Source organism: Manihot esculenta, chromosome 8, assembly GCF_001659605.2.
Source record: "Manihot esculenta cultivar AM560-2 chromosome 8, M.esculenta_v8, whole genome shotgun sequence".
Lineage (NCBI taxonomy): Eukaryota > Viridiplantae > Streptophyta > Magnoliopsida > Malpighiales > Euphorbiaceae > Manihot > Manihot esculenta.
In genome coordinates, this window is record NC_035168.2 from 34910496 (window position 1) to 34936254 (window position 25759).

Consider the following 25759-nt stretch of genomic DNA (forward strand, 5'->3'; position numbering starts at 1 on the left):
GGGGCAAGCTTCGGCAGCCGAAGGCTGCCTCCACAAGCATGTTCGGCGGCCGAAAGTTCCTTCGGCTGCCGAACCTGGTTTCTCCCAGAATGGCAGAAACTCAGCTCCCCTATGCATTTATGCCTCCAAAACTATCCAATCATGCATAAACCTATTCTACAACATCCCCAATCATGCATAAGCAAACATACAAGTTCCTAGGGGCATCAAACCATCAAAAACCCTAACTACAACACACAAGCAACTCACATTGTCCATAAACACATATAAAACCCATAAACCTAACCATGAGCTAAACATGCATTCTACCCCATAGATCTTGCATAAAAATCACTTTAAACATGAAATGAGCTTAAGATCGGCTCTTACCTCTTGAAGATCGAGAGAGAGACGTCCTAAACTCGGAGGTGGAAGATTTTGAGTTCTTGAACCTCAAAGCTCCCAAAACTTGCTCAAAACTCGGAAATCTTCAAAACAAGATGAAAACTAGTGAAAAACTTGAAAGATCTGAAGGAAAGGACTCAAGATCGGTGAGGGGTGGCGGAGAACTCACCTTGGCCGGAAATGGGGAAAAAGCTCGCCCGTTTTCGGCTAAGGGACCCTTTTATAGTGGCTGGCCAGGCCACGTTCGGGGGCCGAACGTGCCTCCGCATGCATGCCATGTTCGGCGGCCGAACTTGAGGTTCGGCGGCCGAACCTGGACTTTCCTCACTTATGCTTTCGGGGGCCTAAAGGCGCTCCCGAAGGCATGCATGTTCGGCGGCCGAACTTGAGATTCGGCGGCCGAACCTAAGTTTTCCTTCAAGGTTGTTTTTATGCAAAAACTCATTTCCATTATACTTAAAACCATGAAATACCTTAAAACATTTTATGAAAACATGATTCTACCCTACTAGAGGCTTCCGACATCCGAGATTCCACCGGACGGTAGGAATTCCGATACCGGAGTCTAGCCGGACATTACACTTATTATGTCATGAATCACCACAAACTGATAGTTTGTCTATTTTCCACTCTTGACCTAGTGTTAAGATTCAATAAATTCTTAGTATGCAAATATTATTTCAAACAAAATTTGGATTGTAATTGATATTTGCAAACAAAATTTGGATTAAATCCTTCAATTACATTCAGAAAATCTATTGTAGAAAAATATTTAGATTTAAGAATACAAAAAGAAAGGAAGAGTGTGTTTGTTATAAATATAATTTAAATAATTAAATATAAAAATTAATTCTTAATAGCCAACTAAGTTGTTTTTCGGAGTAATAATTTAATTATTATAAATATAATATTGTTAAAATTCATTATTTCCCTTCATTCCTTTTTTATACATCCCTGATCGCATTATAATAAAGTTTTTGTTGAAAACTAAAAATTATTATTATAAATCATAATTTTGTATAATAATATTTATGGTTGAATTATTTTCTCAAAAAAATTAAATTTGCTTACGGAATTAATTTATTTTATAAATTTTCGTTGCTAAAAATTATTAAAGATATTGGTTGTCATTAAACATTATTAGCAACCAATTTGTATGCATTAGTGAAGATTGATTGTTTACTAAACCATATTAACAAATTGATTTAATTATCCTAATAATGCCTTTTTAGCTTAAGCCGATTATTAGCAACAGTTGTCTGTAAAAGTTATTACTTATTAGTGACAAATTATTATTTATTAGCAACAACTTATTTTTGCTTAAACCATACTATTAACGACATTTTATTTATTTGCGACTAATAATACTATTTTTTTTAGCTTAAACATTATTTTAAAAATGATTTTTTTTCATTGTAATTGATGGTTTTCTATTTTTTTTATTTAAAATTAAAATAAGAACTTAATTAAATAGAATCTTAGTATTGAATGAGGTCTTTGACTAATTTGAATTTAATGAATAAAATTAGAGATTTTCTTAAATAATAATGAACTATTATATTTTTTCTAGCTAATTAAAATAAAATTAATGAATGACTAGTGACCCATTATTAATTCCCGTTACTACTATATATATATATATATTATCTGTATTTATTGTACTTCTTTCATAATTTATTTTTAATTTTTATATACTATATCATTATCATAATATATTTTTAATAGCTAATCCAACTAAATAATTTATCGTGATTTTACCTTATTTTATATAAATTAAATGAAAATTTTACTAGTAATAATAAAATAATAATCATATTTTAACCACAACCATTTTGTTCTAGCAATCAACTAAGCCATACACCTTTGGATCGACAGAATAAAAAAAAAAAAAACAGTGAGTAGAAAATAAAAAATTTTCCAAACAAAACAGAATAATACAAATATTGATAGCTATGATTTGAAATTCAAAGTTATGCAAGTCGGAGCGGCTCTTCCAGTCTCGTTGATTGCACCCTAAGATGAACTTGCATACATGACATAAAATATAAATGCTGCTGGTGGCCTAGCTCAATAAGAATTGATTCATTCTAATAAGCAAAAAATGACAACAAACGGTTAAAATGCCAAACATGTTAGAGCAACACAATTAAACTAAAAACTTCATAAAAAAATAACTATATATTTCTGAAAAGATAATTTAGCAAAAACTACGAAGCTATATCCGTTCTGAAAAGCAATTTCAGGTATGGAAGAATTTTAGGCAGCATGGGTAAATCGGCTATATTAACACTCATGAGGTCAAAAGCTATGCAAGTTTTCTTCATGCTTATTTCATCCAATGCAGGGATTTTCGGGTATCTTTGGCTGAAGTGGGTTAGGATGACGCGATATGCACCAGCAGAATCTCCCACCTCTATGGCTTCCTTAGTTGTGCTGTGGTTTTTTTCTACAGCTTCATCCACCATGCAATCCTCGAATGTTGCCTGCAAATCATTCGTAGCTAGTATTTGAATCATGCAAGGCCTTTTATTTTAGTGAGGAAAACTACAGCCGGAGGGGTCAGATAAGTTTTCTGATAAATGAAATCAACAAAAGAAACTGATAAACGAATATAGCCAATAAAAGCTCAATCAGGCATTAGTTGTTTCTTATTCCTCTTCTGTGCAACCTCCATAAATCGAGTAGCCACCTAAGACACCAACCCATCAATGAACTCAAAGCTAACAGTCACCTCTATTTTTCTTCTTTAAATTTCACGCCAGCTGGCTAGATGGAAATTGAAAGTGGAGAGGGGAAGAAAAGATGAAGGTGACTTTGAACTTAAAGCTGATTTGGCAGCAAAAGCTCTCAGACAACCATTTATATTTTGCCACGTTGACATTAATTGATGTATAATTGAAAACTACAGAACAGTCAGCATGACACCACAATAGAAATTTCATAGTTGAGTTTGTAAATTATGGGGGTTAGGGATACTTGCCTCGTGTATGAGAACTGTTGCTCCATGGGATGCTTCTATCACTTCTGAGCATGGCCTAGTGTCACCAGAGTACACAATCTTCCACCCTTGTATTATCTCTCCAACAGCGTTTGTTCTCTCTGCTGCTTTTAGTACGACACCAAATGCCTCGGGACAGTGCACAACAGGAAAACTAATCAGTCCCTCCAGCCCTGCTCCCCACAGCACATTTCTCAAGCTCCTTAGTAATGAGTCGTTCTCAACTGGCATACTAAGTTTCATTCTCTTAGAACAGCCCTGCAGGCAGCTTTCACCTGCAAATAAGGTTGACCCCATATGATTTTTATTTTTATCATTAAGATCTTCAGAATTTGTCGAGCTTCCAGCAAAGAATTGATTACTTTTTGATTCAGCATCACATTCCAAAGCATTCCATGAAGTATCCATAGTGCTTCTGCAATCAAGGAACTGCATATCTAGATCTTCAAGTCTTTGGTATGCATCTAGAAACAATTCAAGCTGCATTGGCCCTATAACAAGTAGTCGTTCATGGGGCACTCCCTTCAACAAATCCCGCCTTAAAGCAAGTATCCTTGCTATACCTGCATGATGATCAGCATGGATATGTGAAATCCAAATGCATCTTAGATTTCTCACAGCATTTTCCGCACCCTCCATGCCATATCTGTCAAAAGGTGCACCAGCTACTTTTGTCAAAAGAGTAAAAAAGACAATGACAATTATATTGCATCTGATTCAAATGAATTTTATAGTGTTACCTTCTTTTTAATTGTGCCAGAGTTCCTTCCCCACAATCAAGAAGCAAACTTCCTTTTGAGAAAAGATTAATGTAGATGGAACTAACGTTTCGATATTTGGAAGGCTGGGATGAACCAGTGCCAAGCAGAACAATCTCCAAATCATCTCTTCGTATATTTTGCAGGAAACTAGGCACAGTATTCCCATCCAACAATGGCTTTTCAGATATAGTTGTATCATCTGTGATGGAAGTATCCTCCATTTCTCCAGGCTCGCTCCAGAATTGGCTGACAAGCTGGGCAGCATCTACAATCTCTGGATTCTCTGACAGTAACTCATCAATGACTTCTGAGGGAGCCATCAGACTTGGAACATTAGATTTGTCCAATCCAAGATGATTATGAGGGCGCAAAGTGAACTATTTGACATATTAGACAAAAAAACACATAATTTAAAGATAAGACAATTAGGTAAGTTAAAAACAAATTAATATTAACAGCAAATTAGGATTTGGTGCCTAAAAATCTATACTCCTGGGAAGGAGCAAAGAGAACCATTTATAGAAATCTCTATTTGAAACTGGCAACTTGTTCCTCAACAATCTGGGATTTTATCATGTTACATTGCATATAACCATGTCCAGAAACAACTCAGGACTTCTGATTAACATAGAATAGAAGTACATATTGCATAATCTGAGAAATGCAAAAAGCTCTATATATAAAGAGGCTAAGGATTGCGAATTTAGGTAAGACTTTCAATAACCATGAATATATCAGAATCACATTGATCCTGGATCCCGAGTGACAGGGTTCCACTTAAGATAATCAGATAAAATTATCATTTGCATTTTGCACTTATTTTCTGTTAATTTTATGTATCTCTTGGAGGATAACATTCACTACCAACTTGAAGACTATAAAAATAAAGATCTAAGATTAAATAAACATCAAGAAGAATTGTTTTATTATGAGAATTCATCCACCCATCCTCCAAAAAAAATCCAATGATGAAAACAAAAAAGAGAGAATTTTCTGCATGAAATTCATGCAGGCATCATAGTTTCAGGAAAAAGGCATTTAGTACACACAGAAGATGCATGGTCAAGAGACCATCATATTATGAAGCGAGAAACATCAAAAACTTTCATACCTTCATTAGATTTTCGGCAGAGGTACTTTCACAAAGTTGCGAAATAAGAACCTGTTAATCAAAACATAATCCTTTAAGCTGCCACTAAATATTTTCTCCATAACCATGAATTCCTAAGAACATAACGACTAGCTATAATATATCAGAACAGACCTCACTTGAAGTTATGGAGCCTTGTGCAGCATCATTATGTTGCTGAAAAGACCCAACAGCAGGTACTGGAAAGAACTGAGGACACAAGTAATTAAGCCGTGCTGCCATTCTTGTACTAGATTTTAGGATTGGAATCTCCACATGCTTCCTGCAGATGGCATGAACATATGAGTGCCTAAAACAAATCATTAAGAAAAATGCATGAATGGGGCACCTCCCAAAGAAGTTGCAGAGAGAGGTCAACTCACATTGAATGTCCAGCCATAATATGTTGGACTGTAGGGAACTTCTTCATCCATTTCTCATAATTAGGACTATTTATGACAGGAGGAGGAGTTAAATGAATGATGCAATTTACAGCTTTGCTGCTCTTTGGGGAGTTGCCCACAAAATCTGGATAATAACCATTGAGAGTTTGTATGGACAATAGCTCTTTTGCATGAGAATTTGTAGGGCAGTCTACAATAAATACAACTGGACCTGGAATAGGTGGGTCCATTACATCACTTGGATGAACCTAAGTGGTAAGGCAAACCAAGTTAAAATACTGCCAATAACAAACTCGCATCTGTAGAAAGCAGTGGAAAAGGAAAAATCTTTGTTAAATTAATTTGCCACTTACCATGATATCTAGACAATCTGACTTAACACATTCTCCTTTTTGCAATAATCCATATTTTTTCCTTTCTTTTAGACCAAGAGCATCAGCTTTTTCTTTGTCAAATTTCCCCAAAATTTCATGCAACTCGCAGACATATATCACGGAAATATCACTAGGCTTTTTGCCAGCTCCTTCCAAAGAACTTGGCAGCAAGAGAATAGCTGATATTTTGACAAGTTCATTTTCAACAACAACAAAGGGTTCTGCAGAGTTGCTTGTATCCAGCAGAGCTGCAGAGCTAGAACAGGTAGTTAGACCAATTTCCTTTGCATTAACCACGGAACCATGTGGGATGAAAGATTTCATTGCATTAATCAATAACTCAAGGCTTGGAGGACCCCATATATTGACCTTGAAAACATATTACATTAAAATTCTAAGTGATAAGCACAATTACACAACCATTTATTAAGAAAAGAATAATGAGAAAAGTTGAAGTCATTTAACACTCACAGACAATCCATTGCCCATTCCAGCCAAAGTCAAAAGCAGGCCTGCAAAGCAAATGAATTCTCATGCATTCAAAGGCTCTCCTAAATTTGCATGAAAAACCTAACAGTGTTTGAATAATTCGAAATGTTTTCGGAAATGTAAGACTAAAAAATCAAAGATAATCTATCAAGGATCAAGGCACGTGCACAAACCTGGAAGTCCACCAGCTGTCTCTGAGCAAACACGAGAGAGACATATGTGATCAATCTGAAAGGAGGTCCTCAGAGTTGATAGGCTTACTAAAATGAGAACTAAAATTTTGCTTGTATCTCATACCTTAGATAGTTTAATCTTATGCTCTGCACAAAATCTTTGTAACCCCTGCAATGATGATAAATATTAAGGCAAATAACAATTTTAAAAGGGTAGTCATTAATGGGTTTCCTGAAGAATCTAAGCAAATTATATATTGAGATTGTTCCATTTATCTCTTGCTATCCTTCCACAACAATAACATCAAGATGAATGGAATATGAAATTCAAAATAATTTTATCCCAAACTAAATGGGTTACGATGCAGTCATATCTTTTCTACATTCTAGCTTACCTACGTGCTTCAAGCAAAAAATTTTGATAAATTAATTCATCCAAAACTATTAAAATAGACATCCAAAAACTGTCACTTGCTAACTATATATTAACGAGTTCATTAACAAATACAGAAGAGTTAACATCAATTCCAATAAACAAAGCCAGTAATGACCAAACAAATAGGTTATCCCCATATTAATTCAAATTTATCAACAAAGAAGTCAATAATATAACTAGAACCTAATGGTTACCTCTCCAGCATTGAAGATGAACCTTTGCTTATCAAAGAAAAGCAAAATAGAAGGCAACGTATCATGAGTATCCATTCCAGTCCCCAAAACCTAGGTAATGCGAATATGATAGGAACCAATATCAGTAATAGAACAACAAACTGTTCTTTCATAACACAAGCTCACAAACCAATTAATTCAAAATTCAAGACCATAGAAATAAACCTGAACATAGGCAGTTGTATTGGGATTATGAACAGTACGACCGCTCAACTGAAACTTCTGGGGATGACCTTTCTTGTCTACTCCCTTGGCTCTTGATTCATTATACCTGTAAGTTTTAGTTTCTTCTACCATTGAGAGGATCTTGCTTTCAGTTCTGCTATTTTTACTGCGTGGAAGGGGATTATTTATGCTGAAATAAGTTTGAGGATTTGAGCTTTGGAGTTTGCCAGAGACGAGAACGTGAGAGAGGGAGGAAAAGGTCAATATATAATGCTGAAGACATATCTTCTAATGTAAATGCCCAAATAAAGGGTTTCAGTAACATCATTGAGATATTTCTAGGGAAAATTTTACAAACCAAACATAACACAACACTGAGTAAGCAAATCAGATAAACAAAGCTTAAAGTTCAAAACATTCGGCATCACATCACTTCACAGCATTAACACGTATATGTAATAATGTAAATCCTGATATGAATGTCATGGCATGAAAATAATACAGGCTTCACGGCATAACCTGAATATCATGGAAAATCTCAGGTAAGAGAGCAGGATGACGACGAGGAGAAGAAATTTGGGGGGGGAGCAAAACTATCATCACCTTGAACCGACGAGAACAGGAGCACAGCAGGTAGAACAGATGTTGATTTTCGTCGGTAGCAGGAAAGCAGAGACCAGAGGGGGCTTGACCAAGGTCGAAGGTCGGCGCCAGAAGATGGGAGAGGAGAGGGGACCGTGCAGCGGCGTAAAATAACTGAAAGAGTGAGAGATGCGCAGACTAATTTCGCTGCGTGCTCATCCCCGAGTATTGTGTCACAATTGTGCCTTGCGGCAACTTATAGTTTTTGGTAAACGACCTGTCGCAGAATAGGGCGGGGACAGAGGTTTCCGAATATAATATAATAAATAATATAATATTTGTTATATATCTAAAATTTTATTAAATATTATTAATGAAAACCTATTTCAAGTTTTTTAAATAAACTTTGATATAATTTATATTTATTAAAAATACATAAATAAATAGCATTTAATTCTAAAATTTCAAAATTAGTTGATTATTAAATTATTTGTATTATCTTAAAATTATTTTACATATATATCAATAAATAGATAAGAAATAGATACACAATAGTATTTGGATATGCCGAAATTTATCTCGTCTCTAGTCTCATTGCAGATATTGGTGAAAAACTTCTCATATTTTGATTTGCATTCAAACGTAATTCAAGTTTTCTTGCCATTTCTTTAAAACAAAGTCCTAGGTTGCAATATTTTTCATATTTCCTTTTTTTATTTCATACATTAAATTTCTATAGTGCTATGCAGCCTTTCTTTCTTTGCCATGCTCCCATGTCGAAGCGATAGTTGCAATTTTAGACATGATATATGTTATAGAAGGAATCTTCATCCAAACAAAGAGACTAAGGCAAAATAAGTTTAATCCTTTTATAGCTGCTGCTACAACAGAACACATATGAGTTAAGAGAGAGAAGAAGAGAGAAAATTCTGGAATATCTAACTGATTTCAATCCGATCATTTTAGAATAGTTATCCGATTTGGTCATCTTGGAGTGATCGTCTAGTCGTCTATTGATTATAATCCGATCATTTTAGAATAGTTATCCGACCTGATCATCTTTGAGTGGTAGTCTGACCTGGTATATTGGAGTGGTCGTCTAACCTGGTCATTTGTCTTTGGGTGATCGTCTGACTTGGTCTTATGGAATGGTCGTCCGATCTGTCTGACCTTGGATAGTTGTCTGACCTGATCTTGGGTAGTTATTTGACCTGAACTTCTGGAATGGTCATTCCTGCCTGTTTGACTTTCATTTGACCTTGGGTGGTCGTCCGACCTTTTATTTATAACGTAACACCCTCCCCCTCCACAAGCTGGATAATGTATGTCAATCATTCCCAGCTTGAGTTTTAGTTTTGAGAAGGGGTCAAGGGGCAAAGGTTTAGTGAAGATGCTTGCCAATTGAGCTGCGAGGAAACTGGTAGAAGTTTGAGGAGGCCCATTTATACTTTTTCTCTGATAATATGGAAATCCAACTCAATGTGTTTTGTTTTTTCATGAAATATAGGATTGGCAGCAATGTGTAATGCGTTTTGTTTGTCAAGTAGACTAAAGCTGGTGATGTGTGAGAAACTTGAAGATTATCAAGGAGGTAAGTGAGTCATTGAAGTTTACAGGTTACAGCTGCAAGTGCTCTATATTCAGTTTTATAAGATGAACAAGAGATAGTAGTTTATTTTTTGGATTTCCAAGAAATTAAGGCCGAGTCTAAGAAGAAACAAAAATCTGCAACTGATTTGCGAGTGTCAATGCAGCCAGCCCAGTTTGAATCACTGAAACCTTTTTATTTAAAATTAGATTTGGCTAGAAAAAATAAGCCATCTCCTGGAGAACTTTTAACATATCTCAGAATCCTATGAGCTGTCTTTAGGTGAAGATTAGTAGGTGTTATTAGGTACTAACTGAGTTGTTGAAGTATGGTTGTGGTAAGATATAATAATCTACCAACTAACCTTCTGTAATTTGTACAATCATCAAGTGGGGAACCCTTGTCTTATTGCAATTTGTGAGCACTGTCCATGGGAGTTTTGACTGGCTTGAAGTATCCTACATTAGAAAGAATTTTCAGGGCATATTTTCTTTGATTAAGGATAATCTCTTTAGTAATCTTATAATTTTCAGGCCTAGAAAAAATTTTAGTTCTTCTAGATCTTTGATTTTGAAAGAAGTATTGAGAAAAGATTTGGCTTCATTTATCTTCTCCATGTTATTTCTTGCCAAAATAATGTCATCTACATAAACTAGCATAGTAAAGGAAACATATGTTTTCTTTGTGAACAATGAGTGGTCTGACTTGCTTTGTATATATCCAAGGGTTAACGAGGCACTAGAGAGTTTAGAAAACCACTATCTACTGGCTTGTTTTAAACCATATAAGGACTTCAACAATCTGAATACCTTGTTAGGATTGTTAGTTTGAGAACCAAGATGCAATATCGTGTATACTTCTTCATTAAGGTCACAGTACAAAAAAGTATTATTTACATCTAATTGGTGTAGATATCAATTATGCGTAGTAGCTAAAGCAAGAACTAATCTTACTATGGTCATTTTTGCCACAGAAGAAAATGTATCAAAGTAGTCTATACCTTCAGTTTGGGTATAGCCTTTGGCAACAAGTTTGGCCTTTATCTTTCTATTGAACTATTTGCCTTAAATTTTACCTTATAAACCCATTTGTATCAAATGGGGATCTTCCCTGATGGTAGGTTTGTGAGTTCTCATGTATGATTTTGTTCTAAAGCAACAATTTTAGCTTGCATTGCTTCTCTCCAACAATCAAATTTGACTGTTTATGTGTATGTTATTGGTTCAATTACAAGAGATTGTGAGTGGAAAGGAACATAACTAAGTGAATTGCAATGGTAGTATTGGAGATAAGAAAGTTTTTTTTTTAGTTTTGGTAGAAGTTTTAGAAACATGGGATTGGTGAGGAAGGGCAGGCAACACAAGAGGCTTAGAATCTGCATTATAACTAGAAATAATGGGATAAGCAAAGAAATCACTAGAAATAGTATAATCTTAAGGAAAAATAATAAGTTCTATAGATAGACAATAAAGATTTGAATTATATTGATGCTTGTAAGGAAAAATAAGCTCATAAAAAATGACATTTCTAGAAATCAAAACTTTTCTAGATGATAGATCAAAGATAATAAATCATTTAGTTCCAAATTTGTATCACAAGAAGACATATTTCTTTGTTTTAGAGTCAAACTTGGTTTTAATAGTAGTTAAAGTAACTGCAAAACACAAACAACCAAAAATTTTATGAAATGAAAGATTAGGTAGTTTTTGATAAAGCAATTCTTATCATCTTTAGATGTAAAAGTTTACATTTTCTCTCTCGCTTTTTGCTATGCTTCTAGGATTTTAGTACTTTTGTTTTTTCTCCACTATTCTAGCCCGGAGCTTTCTCTTTTGCCCAAAAGTAGGTTTTCCTTCCCCTCTCGGAGTGGAGTGGATGTATATAGTGTTTTATATTTTTCTAGTTTAAAGAAGGGCTTAGTTGGATTCTTAGCAAGAAGGGACTATCCTTAAGGTATCAAGTGGTTGGCCGTAGTCCCTTCTATAATAAGAGATTGAGGAGTTTTAGGCTCTAGCTCTTTTTTCTTTTATTACTCTGAAGTCTCTTTTTGTTGGGTGGTACCTCTTTCTTCTTTTGTATATTACTCTGAAGTCTCTTTTTGTTGGGTGGTCAGTGATGATGCAGAAATTTAATTTAGGGGTCAATTTAAATAAATAATTAAAATAAATAAAATATATTATCTTTTCGTTTCATTATTTTATCAATTCTTTTATTATTATCCTAAAATTGTTGTTGACTTTTTTTTTATTATAGTAATATATAATTACCTATTATAATTCTATTTAATTTTATATTGTTTTCAAATTACTCTATCATTAATTATTATTATTTTTTAAAATATAATTAATTATTATTTTAAGTAAATATTTAAAATATTTCTTAAAATTTAATAAAATTTAATAATTTTAAGTAGATATAATCGAAAAGTCAATAAAATAAATTATATTTTTTAATGTGTGAAAAATTAAAATGGACAAAAATTATAAAATAATTACATATTTTAAAAATAAATTTTTATAAAAAGTGAATAAACTATTATAATTAAATAATTTAATTATTCTTATTTATTTTTTATTTATTAAAATATATTTTTAATGATATTATTAGTATTTATAAATATATCTTTTAGTATAAGTTATCGATTAATTATCTATAATTCATCACTATAAAATCGACTTTTAATAATATTTACAATAGAAAAATCTCTTTGCACTATGGTTATAATAGGCAAATTCATAAAAAAAATAATACTAATAAAATAATATAATATTTTAATCATGATTTATTATTAAAATTTAATTATTTTAAAAAAAAATATTCTTACACGTTAAATTTATTTTCGTATAATTTTAATTACATAAATAGTTCAATAATTAAGTAAAATAAATAAAAAAAAATTATCACTTAATAATAAAAATATTATATAAAATTAAATTAAATAATGAGTGAATAATTTAAAAAATAATTTAAATGGAGACTTGAATTTAAAATTTTAAAAATTAAAGATAAATTTTATAGATTGAAAAATAATAAAAAAATGAGAGATTAAATAGTAAAAAAAATTTAATAAATGAATTAAAGAGTTTGATTTTATAAAATATAATAATAATTTAATTAAATAATTTTGAAATAAAAATGAGTTGATAAATTTATTAAATATAAAATATTTAATGATAATTTTTTATGTTTTAAAAAAAATTATCCATATATTTTTAAAAAAATTTAAAAATTTTAGAAGTGCCCATGATCCCGTACCCCAAGGCTGGGTCCGTCACTGTAGTGATTGTGGTTATTTCAGGTTCTCGCGGTTGGTGTTTACACTAAAAAATGGCTTTATCTCCATAGCCGATAGTATTTCGAGAGTCAAGGTTTGATGCCGCTTTCTACCACCATAGTTCTTTGGCTCCTCCCAAGCCGATTCTGTTCATGGATTGTCCACGTCCTTTTCAGAAGTGAGTTTTTCCTTTTGATTCTATATTTAGAGGCTTGCATGTTGTGGCATGAGGTTTCCACAATGAATCCAGAGCTTTGTTGGTGTTTCTCCTTCTTCGCGATGTGGATCCAATGTACGTGCAGCGCTGCTGTTGCTTTCCAACCGAATTGTTTGGTTTTGGGTAAAATACCCGGTTTACTAGAGTTAGCAAGGGTTGGATCAGATTATTCTTCTGGACTTGGACTTAGGTTTTTTTCTTTATGTTTTTCCGAGACTCTAACCTCTGGACCCGGTTATACTCAATTTCTATAAATGGAACTTACTGAAAGTAGGTCTTGTTGACCCACAAATAATATTATTAGAAAATAATTTAAATATAAATATTTATTATATTAGATTTATGAATTTGGTTTTGTATTTTATTTATGAAAATAAATTAATTTGTGAAATTATATGATAACTTAAAAAATTATATTGTTCTATAATTATGTAATTTTTTAGTTAAAATGTCAAATATTGTTTGCTTGTGTCATTTTAGATTATACATATTATTATTATTATTATTATTAATTTATTTAAAATGTGTCTCTTTGATATACTTTTGTTATAATTATATTTAATATTTTTTTCAAATTAAACCTAAAAATATGGAATTCTATTATTTTTAATATATATATATATATAAATTATTATTTAATCAAACATAGTATTTATATTTTTTACAGTAAAATTTTAAGAAATAAAAGATTGGTTGAATTGGAACTAAGAATGAAAATAATTAAATAAATGTAGTCTGATATGGTTTAATATTCTAATAATGATTTTGCTTTTTACGTTTCAATACAATTTCAATTGAATTCTCGCGAGTTTTGAATCAAACACCGAAATTGATAGTTTCTTGGTCTCTTCCCTTCTTAATTTGATTATTTAATTAGTCAAAGTTTCTAGCTTTAATGATAGATGGGCCATTGGCACCCGATCCATAATCAAGCCTTTATATGATAATCAAATCTAAAATTCATTAAAATTTACCACATAAAATAATTTATTAGCGTACAATCTCGTCCACAATCGAATAAGTTGCTGATCGAAGTAATGACTCAGCTCATCACGACGTGATGGGATAGGAGAACAGATCCAGTTATACCACTCTATTAGCACAAGCATCAGAAAGGAATTAAATGACTGTTTAACAATAGTGAAAATGCAAGTATATCCATATGTACGGCTCTGACAATAACAGATAGTATTATAGTATGGTGATTATGCGTAGTATAAATAAAAAAAAATAAAATAAAAAAGTGTAAACCATTCAAATTAATTTGCTAATACATATCAAAATTCTATTTTTTTTAAATTTCATATTATTAACTATAAAAAGAGATTTTCAAATATAGTGATTTGATCGCTCTTCTCTAATTTTGATTCTCCATAGATATAGTTTCATGATGCCTTGAATCTTTGTTTCTAAGAAACATACTTCTTTGGTTATTGTTAGAAGCTAAATGAATAGAGGTTCTTTGATGCTCGAGGCTTTGGTACTATTCAATTCTAGTAGCGGCTACACTTACTTGGAAATCTGTCCCTACTCTTCCTATGCCCTTCCTATGCATGCTAGGATTTGTTTTTTAGGCTTGGAGTTACGAATGTTGTTTAGGCTTTGATTTTGATTATTCGTTTCGCCCTTCGGAACTTTATGGTTTTATTTGGGCTTCTAACAGTTTTATACCAATATATGTTGTGTGTGGTCTACACATCTCTAATGGGCTACGGCCCTCTATTTTATACTAAAAAAATATAAATTATATTTTAATTTTTAAATTTTAATATAATTAACGAATTGATTTATATATTATTAAAATTAAATATTTAAATTTTTTCATATAATTTTTATCTTTAAGGATGCAAAAATATTATTATTATTATTTTTAAATTATAATTACTGAGAAACTGAGTTATATTCATTTTTTTCGTCTATTAAAATTTAATAATTTTATACTAATTTTTATCTAACTTATGGCATTTAATTAAATTATAACACTTTTACTTTTTATTTTTATTTATTAAAATATTTTAATATCGAATAATTTTAAACTTTTAAAAATGAAATTTTCATTTAATTTTTTTTAAAAAATTTATAATTTTAATTATTTTTAAATAGTATCAAATAGTTTTAAATAGATCATAAATTTTTATAAAAAATATTTTAAAAATAAAATTATATTTTAAAATATATAAAAGTTGAGGTGGATAGAAAAATAATAATTTTGTATAGAATATGGAGAAATTTAAATATTTATTTTATAGATATAAAAATTAATATATTAATTATGTTAAAATTTATAAATTATTGTGTAATTTATTTAAAATAAAATATTTATCCTTGAAAATATTTTAAATATTTTAATTTTTTATATCAAAATTATGTTTAATTTGAATAAAGTGATTACAAGAGATTGTTTAAAAAATTTAGGAATCATCCATTAAGTATGTTAAAATTTTGGAATAAATTAAATTTAAAAAGAAAAGAAAAAGAAAAAGAAAAAGAAAAAGAAAAAGCGACCTGCACACGTTCCTAAAACCCCGGAGCCCGGTAGCTGCCTGCAAGCTGCAACGGCCCGAGAAGGGTTTTGCCAATCCTGGATCCTAGTCCTAGATATTCAGAGTTTTGAAGATGGCGTGGAGGCAATTAATCAGCAACTCAAGGGCAGTTTCATTCCCTCAAGCAAACTCAACACCTGGGTTCTCCAGATTCTTCTCCAAATCTCCAGCTTACATCGGTAATTCGTTTGGTTTTTTACATTCGTGTAATTTTCCATTCGGCGAATGAAGAGTTTTTACAATCTCATCTCCCTAAATAAATGGAATAAATGTGTTCTAAGTGGAATTTTGGCAAGCAAATGAAGGACGGATTATTATTCTGTTCAAGAGGTTAAAGATATTACAGAGTCTTGAATTTCTATTTGATAGAATCATCTTTTAGTGGGTGTTTTACTTCCTCATGCCTGAAAATTGATTATTTTTTTTTGGCAATTAAGTTGAATGTTTGCTGCTTTAAATAAATGAGAGGCATAGAAAATTCTGTTTAAGAGTGTTTTATTGTTATTGCAGTGAAAGTTGGAATTCCCGAGTTTCTAAATGGAATAGGGAAAGGAGTTGAAGCTCATTCAGCCAAGCTTGAATCTGAGATTGGTGACTTCCAGAAACTTCTTGTTATCCGAACCTTGAAGCTCAAGAAGCTAGGGATTCCTTGCCAACATGTAATTTATTCTCCACTCTTTGCTGTATAGAGTATCTATATCTATTTGATACATGTCAGGTTGACCAAATTTTTTTACTTTCTATTGATCTGAAGTTCTCAGAATTGGGGAATCAGAACTGATTGTTGATTTCAATTAAAATTTCTATGTATTGTTTGGTTCACCCTTTTATGGATGTTGGTTGTATGGCTGATGGTTCTCATCTATCTGGGTATTGCTGCCAATGGTTGTATTATCTTGTGACATCAGTTTTTTTTTCCCCAAAATCTCTCTTGATCATGTTGATCTGATGCATGTTATCTTTTAGATTAGTGTCAATATCACTTGTCCGTAGCTGCAATATGAAAGTAGAGTAAAATTTGTTCCCTGATTTTTTATGGGATTAAAACAAGATTGATGATTCATTTTTCCATTGCCTAAATACATCATCCACTGGTAGAACAGCACAGAATCTGTAACTCTCAAGTAATTTCCTCATCTCATTTGTGAATTTACTTTAATCAGAGTTGATATGAAGACACCATACTGCTAGTTTGGGTTTCTTATGTGCTCAAGATCAAGTTCTTGCCCCTACTTTCTGTTCAGTTCCTTCCATTAGCTATTGACAAAAGAGCACTCAACAAACTTTTGTGCAGTCATTTTATTGACATTGGACTTTGGTTTTGCAGAGGAAGCTGATATTGAATTATGCCCACAAATATAGGGTGGGTCTCTGGAAGCCTAGATATGACCTTGTGAAAGCAAAATAGTTCTACCGAGTTTGCTCGGATGAGAAGATCTTTGTTTGCTGCAAATGATAACTGATCGACACTGGTTTGGGGTTCTGTAGTTGCATCGGTTCTTTCAAATTTCTTGACCATTTTTGTAGTATTGCATGATTTGTTGACTATCATCATAATTTTGTTCTCCAAGAATAGAGTAGAATAATGTTTTCCCTCCCTTGCTCCATCTGTTTTGTAACTGCCATTAACTTGACTCTGCAAATTACGATGAATGGCAAAATAGTTGAACTGAACTGTCATGGTCTCGATTACATATTTTGCAAAATACTCTAATAATCTGTTTGGGAGTAGGGCTGCAAACCCTAATAGATTAGGTAATATATAAACAGTTTAAGAGGGTTTGGGTGTAGAAACTAATATGCTGGGTTTAGTTTGAGTGTGAATTTTATATGTGAATGTCTCTTACCTAGGTTGAGCATATTACTTGCATTTCTTTTGACTTGAGTGTTACTGTCTGCAATTGGGTATATGAGCTCTCTTTTTATTGTTTTGACAAGAGATTCAGTTTGGTCAAAGAGTTAAGGGATCATCATCAGTATCTTATTCGTGTTCATCGCCATTTGAGATTGAGGTTGATTTTTTATTAAGCGATCCAAACTTGTAAAATTGTAATATCATAGAAAATATCAGAGAAACTGCCCCGTAGAGTTGGGTCACAAACTGATTGGATTACAGTCTAATTTATCAACTGAATGATGGAATAGAAGACCTAGTCAATGTTTTGTCCATCTCACGCCTGTATGGTGATGCATCAAGACTCCTAATCCAACATAATTCTTGCTGCAGTATTCTTAGCATGACTTGAACTAGCTACAAAGAGTATGGTATTCATGACCAAGTCATTATTTTCTTTTTCTAAATGCTCTTTGACAGTTAACATTACTACAACTTGAATTGAATTAAATTCACTCTCCAATCAACCCAAAACCAAGCCAAAATGGGTCTCCCTTTCGGTCCCCTCAGTCCCAGTTTAAGTTCCCTTGGAACCGAAACCGGCCCCGTTGTTGCCTTTTGAGTTTTGACTGTGGCTAAACTGGTAAGTCGAGCCATCACTAGGTCCAGTTTACGGCCCATCTAAGTGGTCGACATGATGTCAAACGTATGAATTGTCCAGCTTCAAAGTTACCAGATCAAAGATTGATGCTCCAAGCCTAGAATTCCCTGCCTATTTCATTGCTCCTTTTGTTGACGCGTTTGATGGGTTACGGTTTGTGAGGGCAAAGAGGTTGCGTACATTTCATGTTCAAAATCCACAAGGAAAACCAATTTAGTTTCCATTTAACAGAATTGAAGATGGAATACACAGAAAATGGACAGTGGACTGACCAACAAAGACAGTTTTATCACCATCCAGAAAAAAATGTGCATAAAAGCTCTCAGAAAAATTTTCCCTGAATCAACTAATGACCCAACAAAATTCCCATCCCAACTGATTGAGATTGTATGAAGCACGATGCGCTAATTGCACTGAAAGAGACGTATTCCAAGTTAAAATTTAGTCGCTAAGGAATTCTCCTTCCAGAAGAGTATTGGAACAGATCCAGGACATAGATCCAGGACATAATAAACTTCATGAAAAAGCATCAAAATCTTACTCCAAAAGTAAATTGTTAGAGATATTTAAAAGCACCAGCACTGTACTTGGATTGGGATTAAGGCTTAGTTGTTGCGGTTGTTGTTGAGCCACCCACAGAATTGCAATTGTTGCTGCCTTGGAGAGCCATGATCCATGGATGCCATCTCCTGAAATTCATGTCCATAAAACTGGCAAACAAATACGCGTAAAAAAGGGTTATAATCTCTTCAAAACTGATTACTACAAGAGATGTACGGAGATCATGATAAAAAAAATGCAGCTTACTTTTCCATGCCGCCAGGTAGAATTTTCAGCCAGGCTTTTTAACAGAGGAGATAAACTTTACCCAAAAGAAAATTAAGATTTTACTTGAAGCATTTCCCAGGTCAAATACAAGAAAATAACATGCCCAGAACAGAGAAGAATTGCTGACATGGAAAATTTGCAATAGCCTAACACTAGTTTGAAAAAACGAAAGAAAAAGCAAGAAAGAATATATAAAGAAAATAGTACCTGTGTACTGCAATTTAAAGATGAGCACTTCTAAAGGCATCATGCACGAGAACCCAAGAAACCTGAAAAATGAATATAAGCATATTCATAAGACTTGCATCGCACGTCTGGAAGTCCTAACAAACATCCATAGGAATTTTAATAGATCACAAAAGAATAGCAAATGCACACATAACCAGATTCATCTTGATTTTCAGCTTCTTCAGGCTTAATGTCTCATCTTAGTAACCCAATAAGAAGAGAGAAAGACGAAGTTACCTTGAAAAATTATCACGTAGAAGAAGACAATGGTAACAAGTATGGGAAAAATATTAATCCTTGAAGATGATTCATTCGCTGCCCTCTTCTTCTTCGTTGCCTTGATTCGTTTAACTCTTGCACGTTTTAACCTTGTAAGCTCAGACATTTCTCTAAGCAATTTCATATCTGCCATGCACAACGACGGCCCTCTAGGAGGCAGTGGTGGTTTAGAACTCCTCTTTTTCCTTTTCTCCTTCACCATTCCATTCTCTGCACTAATTTTTGCGCTTTCCCCTTTCTCACCTACAATTATCTCCAAGTTTTCACTAGAACTGAATGTTCCCTCACTTGAACTTGACCCATCACCACTCCTAAAATTCATTCCAATGGTACTAGCAGATTCACTCCTTAATCTGCCATGCTTATAGGCGATTTCACCACTTGAACCCAGCATTTTAATCTCATCATCCTCACTAGAAGTCTCACCAATTTCCAAGTCGCCTACGCTATTGCTTCTCCTAATAACCAAATGATCCATACATGCCAATTTCTATCCTTTGCCCTTTAACCCTCTGAAAAGCCTACAAGCTAATTTTTCCACTGAAAGCAAAATTCACAAATCCTTTAGGCAAAAATTAATCGCACTCCATTAAAGCGAAGCCATTGCTCCCCCATTTAACAGGCTATAATTAAAGCTAAAACCATTACTTCAATTGCATCGCCCAACTGAAAATAAACAATGGAAGGATATATGCCCATACCATTCTGGCTATCAGAATTCGCAGGAAGTCATAATTATGTACTCATTGCATCTCCCGTCATTGAACATAAACCAATAAAACAAACCTACATTAAAATTTTTTTAAAAAAAAGTCATAAAGATAATGCAAAGTTCCTTATATAGATTTAGAGAATTTGCTAGCACGAACCACATCAATCGATTAGATTTTCTAGGAAAAGGTCAAGCTTTTTATACATAGACGTTAAGATATGTAAATGGAGCATGAAAATATTATTTTAAAGATTTTTCATCATTATTTCTCAAGAACCAAACAGAAACAAAAAAAAAAAACTGCAATCATGGAGAGCAAATTGTGGCAATTCAATCAGCACGTACTGTTTCGAAACCGCCGAGAATTGTCGAATCTGGAATGGAGCTCAAAGCCAAAACAGACCGGTCGCTCGTCGTAAGGTTCGTCCCGTTGAACCGCACCGTTTTGGCTTCGAGGTCAAAATGCTACGTCGTTTCGATCCCTTCGCCTGAAAAGGACAAAGCGAAATAGCAGATGCGTCAAAAAATAGCATTCACAATGCTAAAAAACAAAAAGCAATAGGGCCAAAATTAGTTAGAATATTTTTAGGTAGAGTATGGTTGACCGCTAAACCCTTTTTTTGTACTTTTTAATATCAAAATAAAAGTACTATTTACTCACACTATTACTTTTTTAAACAAAAATATATTAACAAAATTATATTAATGAGAAATTTATTTTTTAAAAAAATAATAATTGAAAACGGTTTAATTTTACTAATACTTTGAAGCGACTTAATCTACACCATAAATCCTTTTCTAATCTATTATAAATACTAAATAGGTTTAAAAAAATATTATCATATATGATATATTATTTATTATTATTATTATTTAGTCAAAATCACAGAAAAATAGAAAATCGAAGAATAAAATTTAAAATTTTTAAATTTTATTTTAATATATTTATTATTAAATTAAATTTATAAACACAGAACGCATAAAGACTTTTTAAAATGCCACTTATGTTAATATTGTTCTCACTTAAATATATTTAACTTTGAATTTCTAATAGAATTCGAATTTCTAATAGAATCAATGTATTAGCCATGGTATGATCACACTCAAATACAAAATTGGAAGCCACTTAAAGTTTAAAGAAATATAATGGTGGTGGTTAGATTTTATTTATTTTTTTATAGGAAGATTAGAGATTAAATTTAAAATTTTTCAAAATTCAATTTAATACATTTAATGTTGCGGAACTAAGCTTCTAAATGCATAAATTTATTTTATTTTATTATTTTTTTATAAAAAATTGGAATTATGAGGACTCAAATTTGAGTAGTATTATGCCGTGCTCCCTTAATCTAATTTAATTAAGTTTTGAAAAGTAAATTTATGAGAAAGTAAATTATTTGAATTAAATAATATTTTAAAATATTATCCATAAGTTTACTGACGATAATCGGACTCTGAACACCCATTCAAATTAAGTTTGTACAGAAAAGTCATATCTTAACTATATTAAAATCTAATATATAATTATATTTTACATATAAATTCAAAATTTATTTTGACAAACCGAAATGGATTTGAGTCTATATATGAGAGATTTGACTCGATTAACTTGTTGAATGGGATAATAGATTTCGTAATGTTCGGAATCATATACACATACTGTTTGATAAAATTAAATAATCACTTGACAATGAAAAAAAATACAGTATATCAATACTAACTGTTATTAATATAAAAAGATAATTACACGTTATTTAAAAAATTGAAAAGACAAATTAAATAATTAATCAAAATATACCTTGAATTTATTTTTTACCGAATTTTAAAACATCACTCTCCATACAAATAAAATAAAGTGATCAGGCTCTATAGAGCTTTGATTTTTGGTAGCATCTAAAATTTGTATAGGGCATATTATATTAAAATAGGGAGAGGGATTCGAATAAAAAAATGTAAATTTAGCTTTGATATTCATAATAAAAGATGAGATTTTGCCAAGATCACATGGTTTTCCATGAAATCTAGGAGCTAAGATGCTGTATAGGCTGATTTTGGGAATTTAATAGTCGGATTTTATAACCCAATTCCCAAATTGGCTTCCCATCTGTGCCCAATTATTACTTAACATGATGTTTAATTTATTTTTTAGACCAAATTAAGAGGAGAAGGTCAGCCTAAGCCGAGTTGACACGTGATGAAGAAGCAGGCTAACACTATGTTTGGTTGTAAAGAAAAGAGAGATAAATAAAGTAAAGGGTAAACTATAATTTAGTCCCTCTGGTTTAGTGAAATATAACCTTTCGTCCCTCTGTTTTAAAAAACCTTTAATTTAATCCTTCACATTTAAAAAAAATTGTAATTTAGTCCCTACCGTCAAATTTTCAGTTAACCTTCCATTTATTTTAATAAAAATGACTAAACTACCCTTTTCTCCTCATCTTCTCCTTCTTTTCCCCGATCCTCCTCCTCCTCCTCCTCCTCCTCCTCCTCCTTCTGCTTCTTCTTTTTCTTCTTCTCCTTCTCCTTCTCCTTCTTTTCCCGATCCTTTCTCCTCCTTCTCCTTCTCCTTCTCCTCCTCCTCCCGATCCTCTTCTTCCTTTTATCCTCATCCTCCGACGTAAGACTTTGGAGGTGATGGATTCTCTTACAGCGTTTAGTCCATTTTCAGATATGAACTTGAAATCTTTTTCCACTATGAATGTCGTCCAGTGCTCCTGAAATGTAACATTATTAAATTTGCAAGTTTACAGGTTAGCGTGGTGTTGCTTAATTAAGGTTGAGCTAAAGATTCATGCAAATTTATCGAGGAATTGTTCTCCTATACCCTCATAACTTATGGGGCTAGTTTGGGGCCATAACCGTTAGTGACTTGGAACTCTCCCGGCATCTTTCAAAGAATTTTCATTACAAATACTGATGGGTCATCTGTTGGGAAATCCCGAGATTAATTGCAATCCAGTTGCGCAGCAGAAAAATAAAATTTTGGATTTCCTTTTCCAGAATCCGAGTGCTTCGTTTAATTAATAAGATGGATACGAGACTAACCTGTTAATCTCGTAAGAAAGATACACTGGCGGACTGATGGTGCTGCCTTTTCAAACGAACACCCTCTATGGTATCCACACGAACGTCTTCTATCCTTCTAGAGTGCTAGCTCTTTCAAAATGGATAGATTATGTGCTCTATGTTCTACAATCTTTTAGACTGAGTTTTCTCAAAACTTTTACAACCCGAAAAAAACCTCCTACTCAATCTGTAGAAGGAGTATTTATAGGCCTCAGTCTTTTTATTTTCCCACAACTCTTTTCCTAAAAGAGTTGTGCTTAGAACCCACTATCACAATCTCACCGATACTCAAATATCTTTATGTGATAGAGTCCTTTATCTGTAACACTTACAGATAGACTGCAGATCTTTTAAATATTATTATCTCATAATAATAAATTATTATTATTAATAATAATAACACTTATTATTATTAATTATATTAATAATTAATATTAATAATAATATTAATAATAATAACACTTTATTATTATTAATTATACTAATGGGCTTTTAGCCCATTAATATAGCACATCAACAACGTTCTTGTGTGTGACCCAATAGGCTCATATTAATTGGCAATAGGCCCAGTCCAACAAGGCCTATAAGTCATAAGTGGCCTCTAGCAAGACATTATGACTACCCAACTAATATGAGGATCAATAGTCCGATAAAGCCTATTAAATAGAACATGTATTAATCCCTTTGTCTCACGATATCTAGTTTGAACATAAGTCATGGTCAATGTCAAACTTATAATGTTCAAACTTATGATTTCTCGATCTCTAAGTAGACTGATAAATTCAAATGATATTGATCACACTATCAATTCATTTGAGCACGGCCATGCATTTCTCAGTCTCACTTATCGAGGGGCCCAGAAGATATCTCTCTCATAGAGAGGGACAAATCCTATCTTAATTGTTCATTTTCCTCTACATAATTTCTATTATGCTCAATCATAACCTTTATGATTGTCCGATTAAAGACAACGTTTGATTATGTCAAAACATAACAGTCCTTATGTTGGAAACTATGACAATCTCAAGTCAAAGGATTAAGACATAACTACTTTGAGATTCACTTATGACAATGACCCATGTAGTGATCTCAATGCGGGTCCATCCAATACTTTGTTCTCTAACAAGTATTTATGATTATTGATTTATATCAACATATACATAATCATCTCATGATTATCAATCAATAATCATACTAGTTATATTTTATTATTATCAACATAATAATAAGTAACCAGGGATGATAATCATTATTATGTAACATGCAAACAAATAATAATGATAAAAACCTCTTTTATTAATAACCAAAATGACATACAAAAAAGGTCCAAGATAATGGCCTAGGGCATATACACTAACAATCTCCCACTTGCACTAGGCCTAATTATACAAGTATCTAATACCTGTAGACCTAGTGTGCTGATCATGCTTGACCTGCGAAGAGGCTTGGTCAGTGGATTTGCAATGTTGTCATTTGTGTCTACTTTGCATATTTTGATATCTCTTCTGAATAAGGTGATATCGCCTGAGTATAATTTTAGATCTCTAGTGAGATCTGGGCTCCTTTGCCTATGCTATGGCACCGTTATTATCACAATAAAGGTCCATAGGTTTTTGCAATGCTGGAAACCATTCCCAACTCTGAGATGAATTCCTTCAACCAGGCTGCCCTTTTAGCTGCATCTGATGCTGCTATATACTCAGCTTCTATTGTAGAATCTGCTATAGTGCTCTGCTTGGAACTCTTCCAACTAACAATTCCACTATTTAAAATGAATACAAATCCTGACTGCGATCTGAAGTCATCTATGTCGGTTTGGAAACTAGCATCTGTGTAACCACTTACAACTAGCTCGTCTTCCAATCCTCCATAAACTAGGAATGCATCCTTAGTCCTCCTAAGGTACTTTAGGATATTCTTAACAGCTGTCCAATGACTTTCACCAGGATCTGCCTGATATCTGCTTGTTGTGCTCAAGGCATATGAGACGTCTGGTCTAGTACATAACATGGCATACATGATAGATCCAATAGCAGAAGCATAAGGGATCTTATTCATCCGTTCTCGCTCATCAGAAGTCATAGGACATTGATTCTTGCTGAGATGAATACCATGAGACATAGGCAAGAATCCTCTTTTGGAATCTTGCATGCTGAACCTTTTCAGCACCTTGTCAATATAAGTACTTTGACTCAGACCGATTATCCTCTTGGATCTATCCCTATAGATCTTAATACTAAGGATATATGCGGCCTCACCTAAGTCTTTCATTGAAAAAGAATTCCCAAACCAAGTCTTAACCTTTTGCAAGGTAGGGATATCATTTCCAATGATTAATATGTCATCCACATATAGGACTAGAAACACAACTGCACTCCCACTAACCATCTTGTAAACACAA

General features: G+C 32.7%; 3 protein-coding genes across 15 annotated transcripts; 1 reads left to right on the forward strand and 2 right to left on the reverse strand.

Moving 5' to 3' along the window:
• Positions 1–2422: 2422 nt before the first annotated feature.
• LOC110621021 (tRNAse Z TRZ4, mitochondrial) lies at positions 2423–8369 on the reverse strand. 11 transcript variants are annotated; one of them, XM_021765019.2, is made up of 13 exons: positions 8150–8369; positions 7547–7712; positions 7343–7432; positions 6837–6881; positions 6713–6767; positions 6522–6562; positions 6030–6419; positions 5656–5924; positions 5408–5555; positions 5255–5305; positions 4123–4520; positions 3365–4028; positions 2423–2867 (listed from the first exon to the last, which is right to left on the reverse strand). In XM_021765019.2, the coding sequence occupies exons 2-13, from the start codon at positions 7676–7678 to the stop codon at positions 2592–2594; spliced, it is 2559 nt and encodes an 852-aa protein (XP_021620711.1). In that variant the 5' UTR covers positions 7679–7712; positions 8150–8369; the 3' UTR covers positions 2423–2591. The 11 variants fall into 11 exon arrangements, with proteins under 11 accessions (XP_021620711.1, XP_021620712.1, XP_021620710.1 ...); XM_021765020.2 differs by having other exon boundaries at positions 7547–7736; XM_021765018.2 differs by having other exon boundaries at positions 7547–7760.
• A 7322-nt stretch (positions 8370–15691) lies between these two features.
• LOC110620569 lies at positions 15692–17424 on the forward strand. Its single transcript, XM_021764356.2, has 3 exons — positions 15692–15929; positions 16261–16409; positions 17078–17424. Exons 1-3 carry the CDS (start codon positions 15824–15826, stop codon positions 17156–17158), a joined length of 336 nt encoding a protein of 111 aa, XP_021620048.1. The 5' UTR covers positions 15692–15823; the 3' UTR covers positions 17159–17424.
• Positions 17425–18018: 594 nt separating this feature from the next.
• Positions 18019–20845, reverse strand: LOC110620690. 3 transcript variants are annotated; one of them, XR_002488855.2, is made up of 5 exons: positions 20638–20845; positions 19539–20366; positions 19281–19342; positions 19053–19107; positions 18019–18955 (listed from the first exon to the last, which is right to left on the reverse strand). XR_002488855.2 is itself a non-coding variant. In XM_021764510.2 (4 exons), the coding sequence occupies exons 2-3, from the start codon at positions 20056–20058 to the stop codon at positions 19320–19322; spliced, it is 543 nt and encodes a 180-aa protein (XP_021620202.1). In that variant the 5' UTR covers positions 20059–20366; positions 20638–20845; the 3' UTR covers positions 18019–18955; positions 19281–19319. The 3 variants fall into 3 exon arrangements, 1 of the variants encoding a protein (XP_021620202.1); XM_021764510.2 differs by lacking the exon at positions 19053–19107; XR_006351617.1 differs by lacking the exon at positions 19053–19107 and having other exon boundaries at positions 19281–20845.
• Between the last annotated feature and the right edge of the window lie 4914 nt (positions 20846–25759).

Bases quoted from the DNA above. Each gene is read 5' to 3' on its own strand.
- LOC110620690 (XM_021764510.2), bottom strand. From the start codon at position 20,058: ATGGATCATTTGGTTATTAGGAGAAGCAATAGCGTAGGCGACTTGGAA. The intron at 19,343-19,538 runs GTAACTTCGTCT...TTCATTTTTCAG, and splicing joins CTACGTGATAATTTTTCAAG to GTTTCTTGGGTTCTCGTGCA.
- LOC110620569 (XM_021764356.2), top strand. From the start codon at position 15,824: ATGGCGTGGAGGCAATTAATCAGCAACTCAAGGGCAGTTTCATTCCCT. The intron at 15,930-16,260 runs GTAATTCGTTTG...TTGTTATTGCAG, and splicing joins CAAATCTCCAGCTTACATCG to TGAAAGTTGGAATTCCCGAG. The intron at 16,410-17,077 runs GTAATTTATTCT...TTGGTTTTGCAG, and splicing joins TAGGGATTCCTTGCCAACAT to AGGAAGCTGATATTGAATTA.
- LOC110621021 (XM_021765013.2), bottom strand. The intron at 4,521-5,254 runs GTATGAAAGTTT...TATGTCAAATAG, and splicing joins CTGCCGAAAATCTAATGAAG to TTCACTTTGCGCCCTCATAA. The intron at 4,029-4,122 runs GTAACACTATAA...ACCTTTTGACAG, and splicing joins CTGGCACAATTAAAAAGAAG to ATATGGCATGGAGGGTGCGG.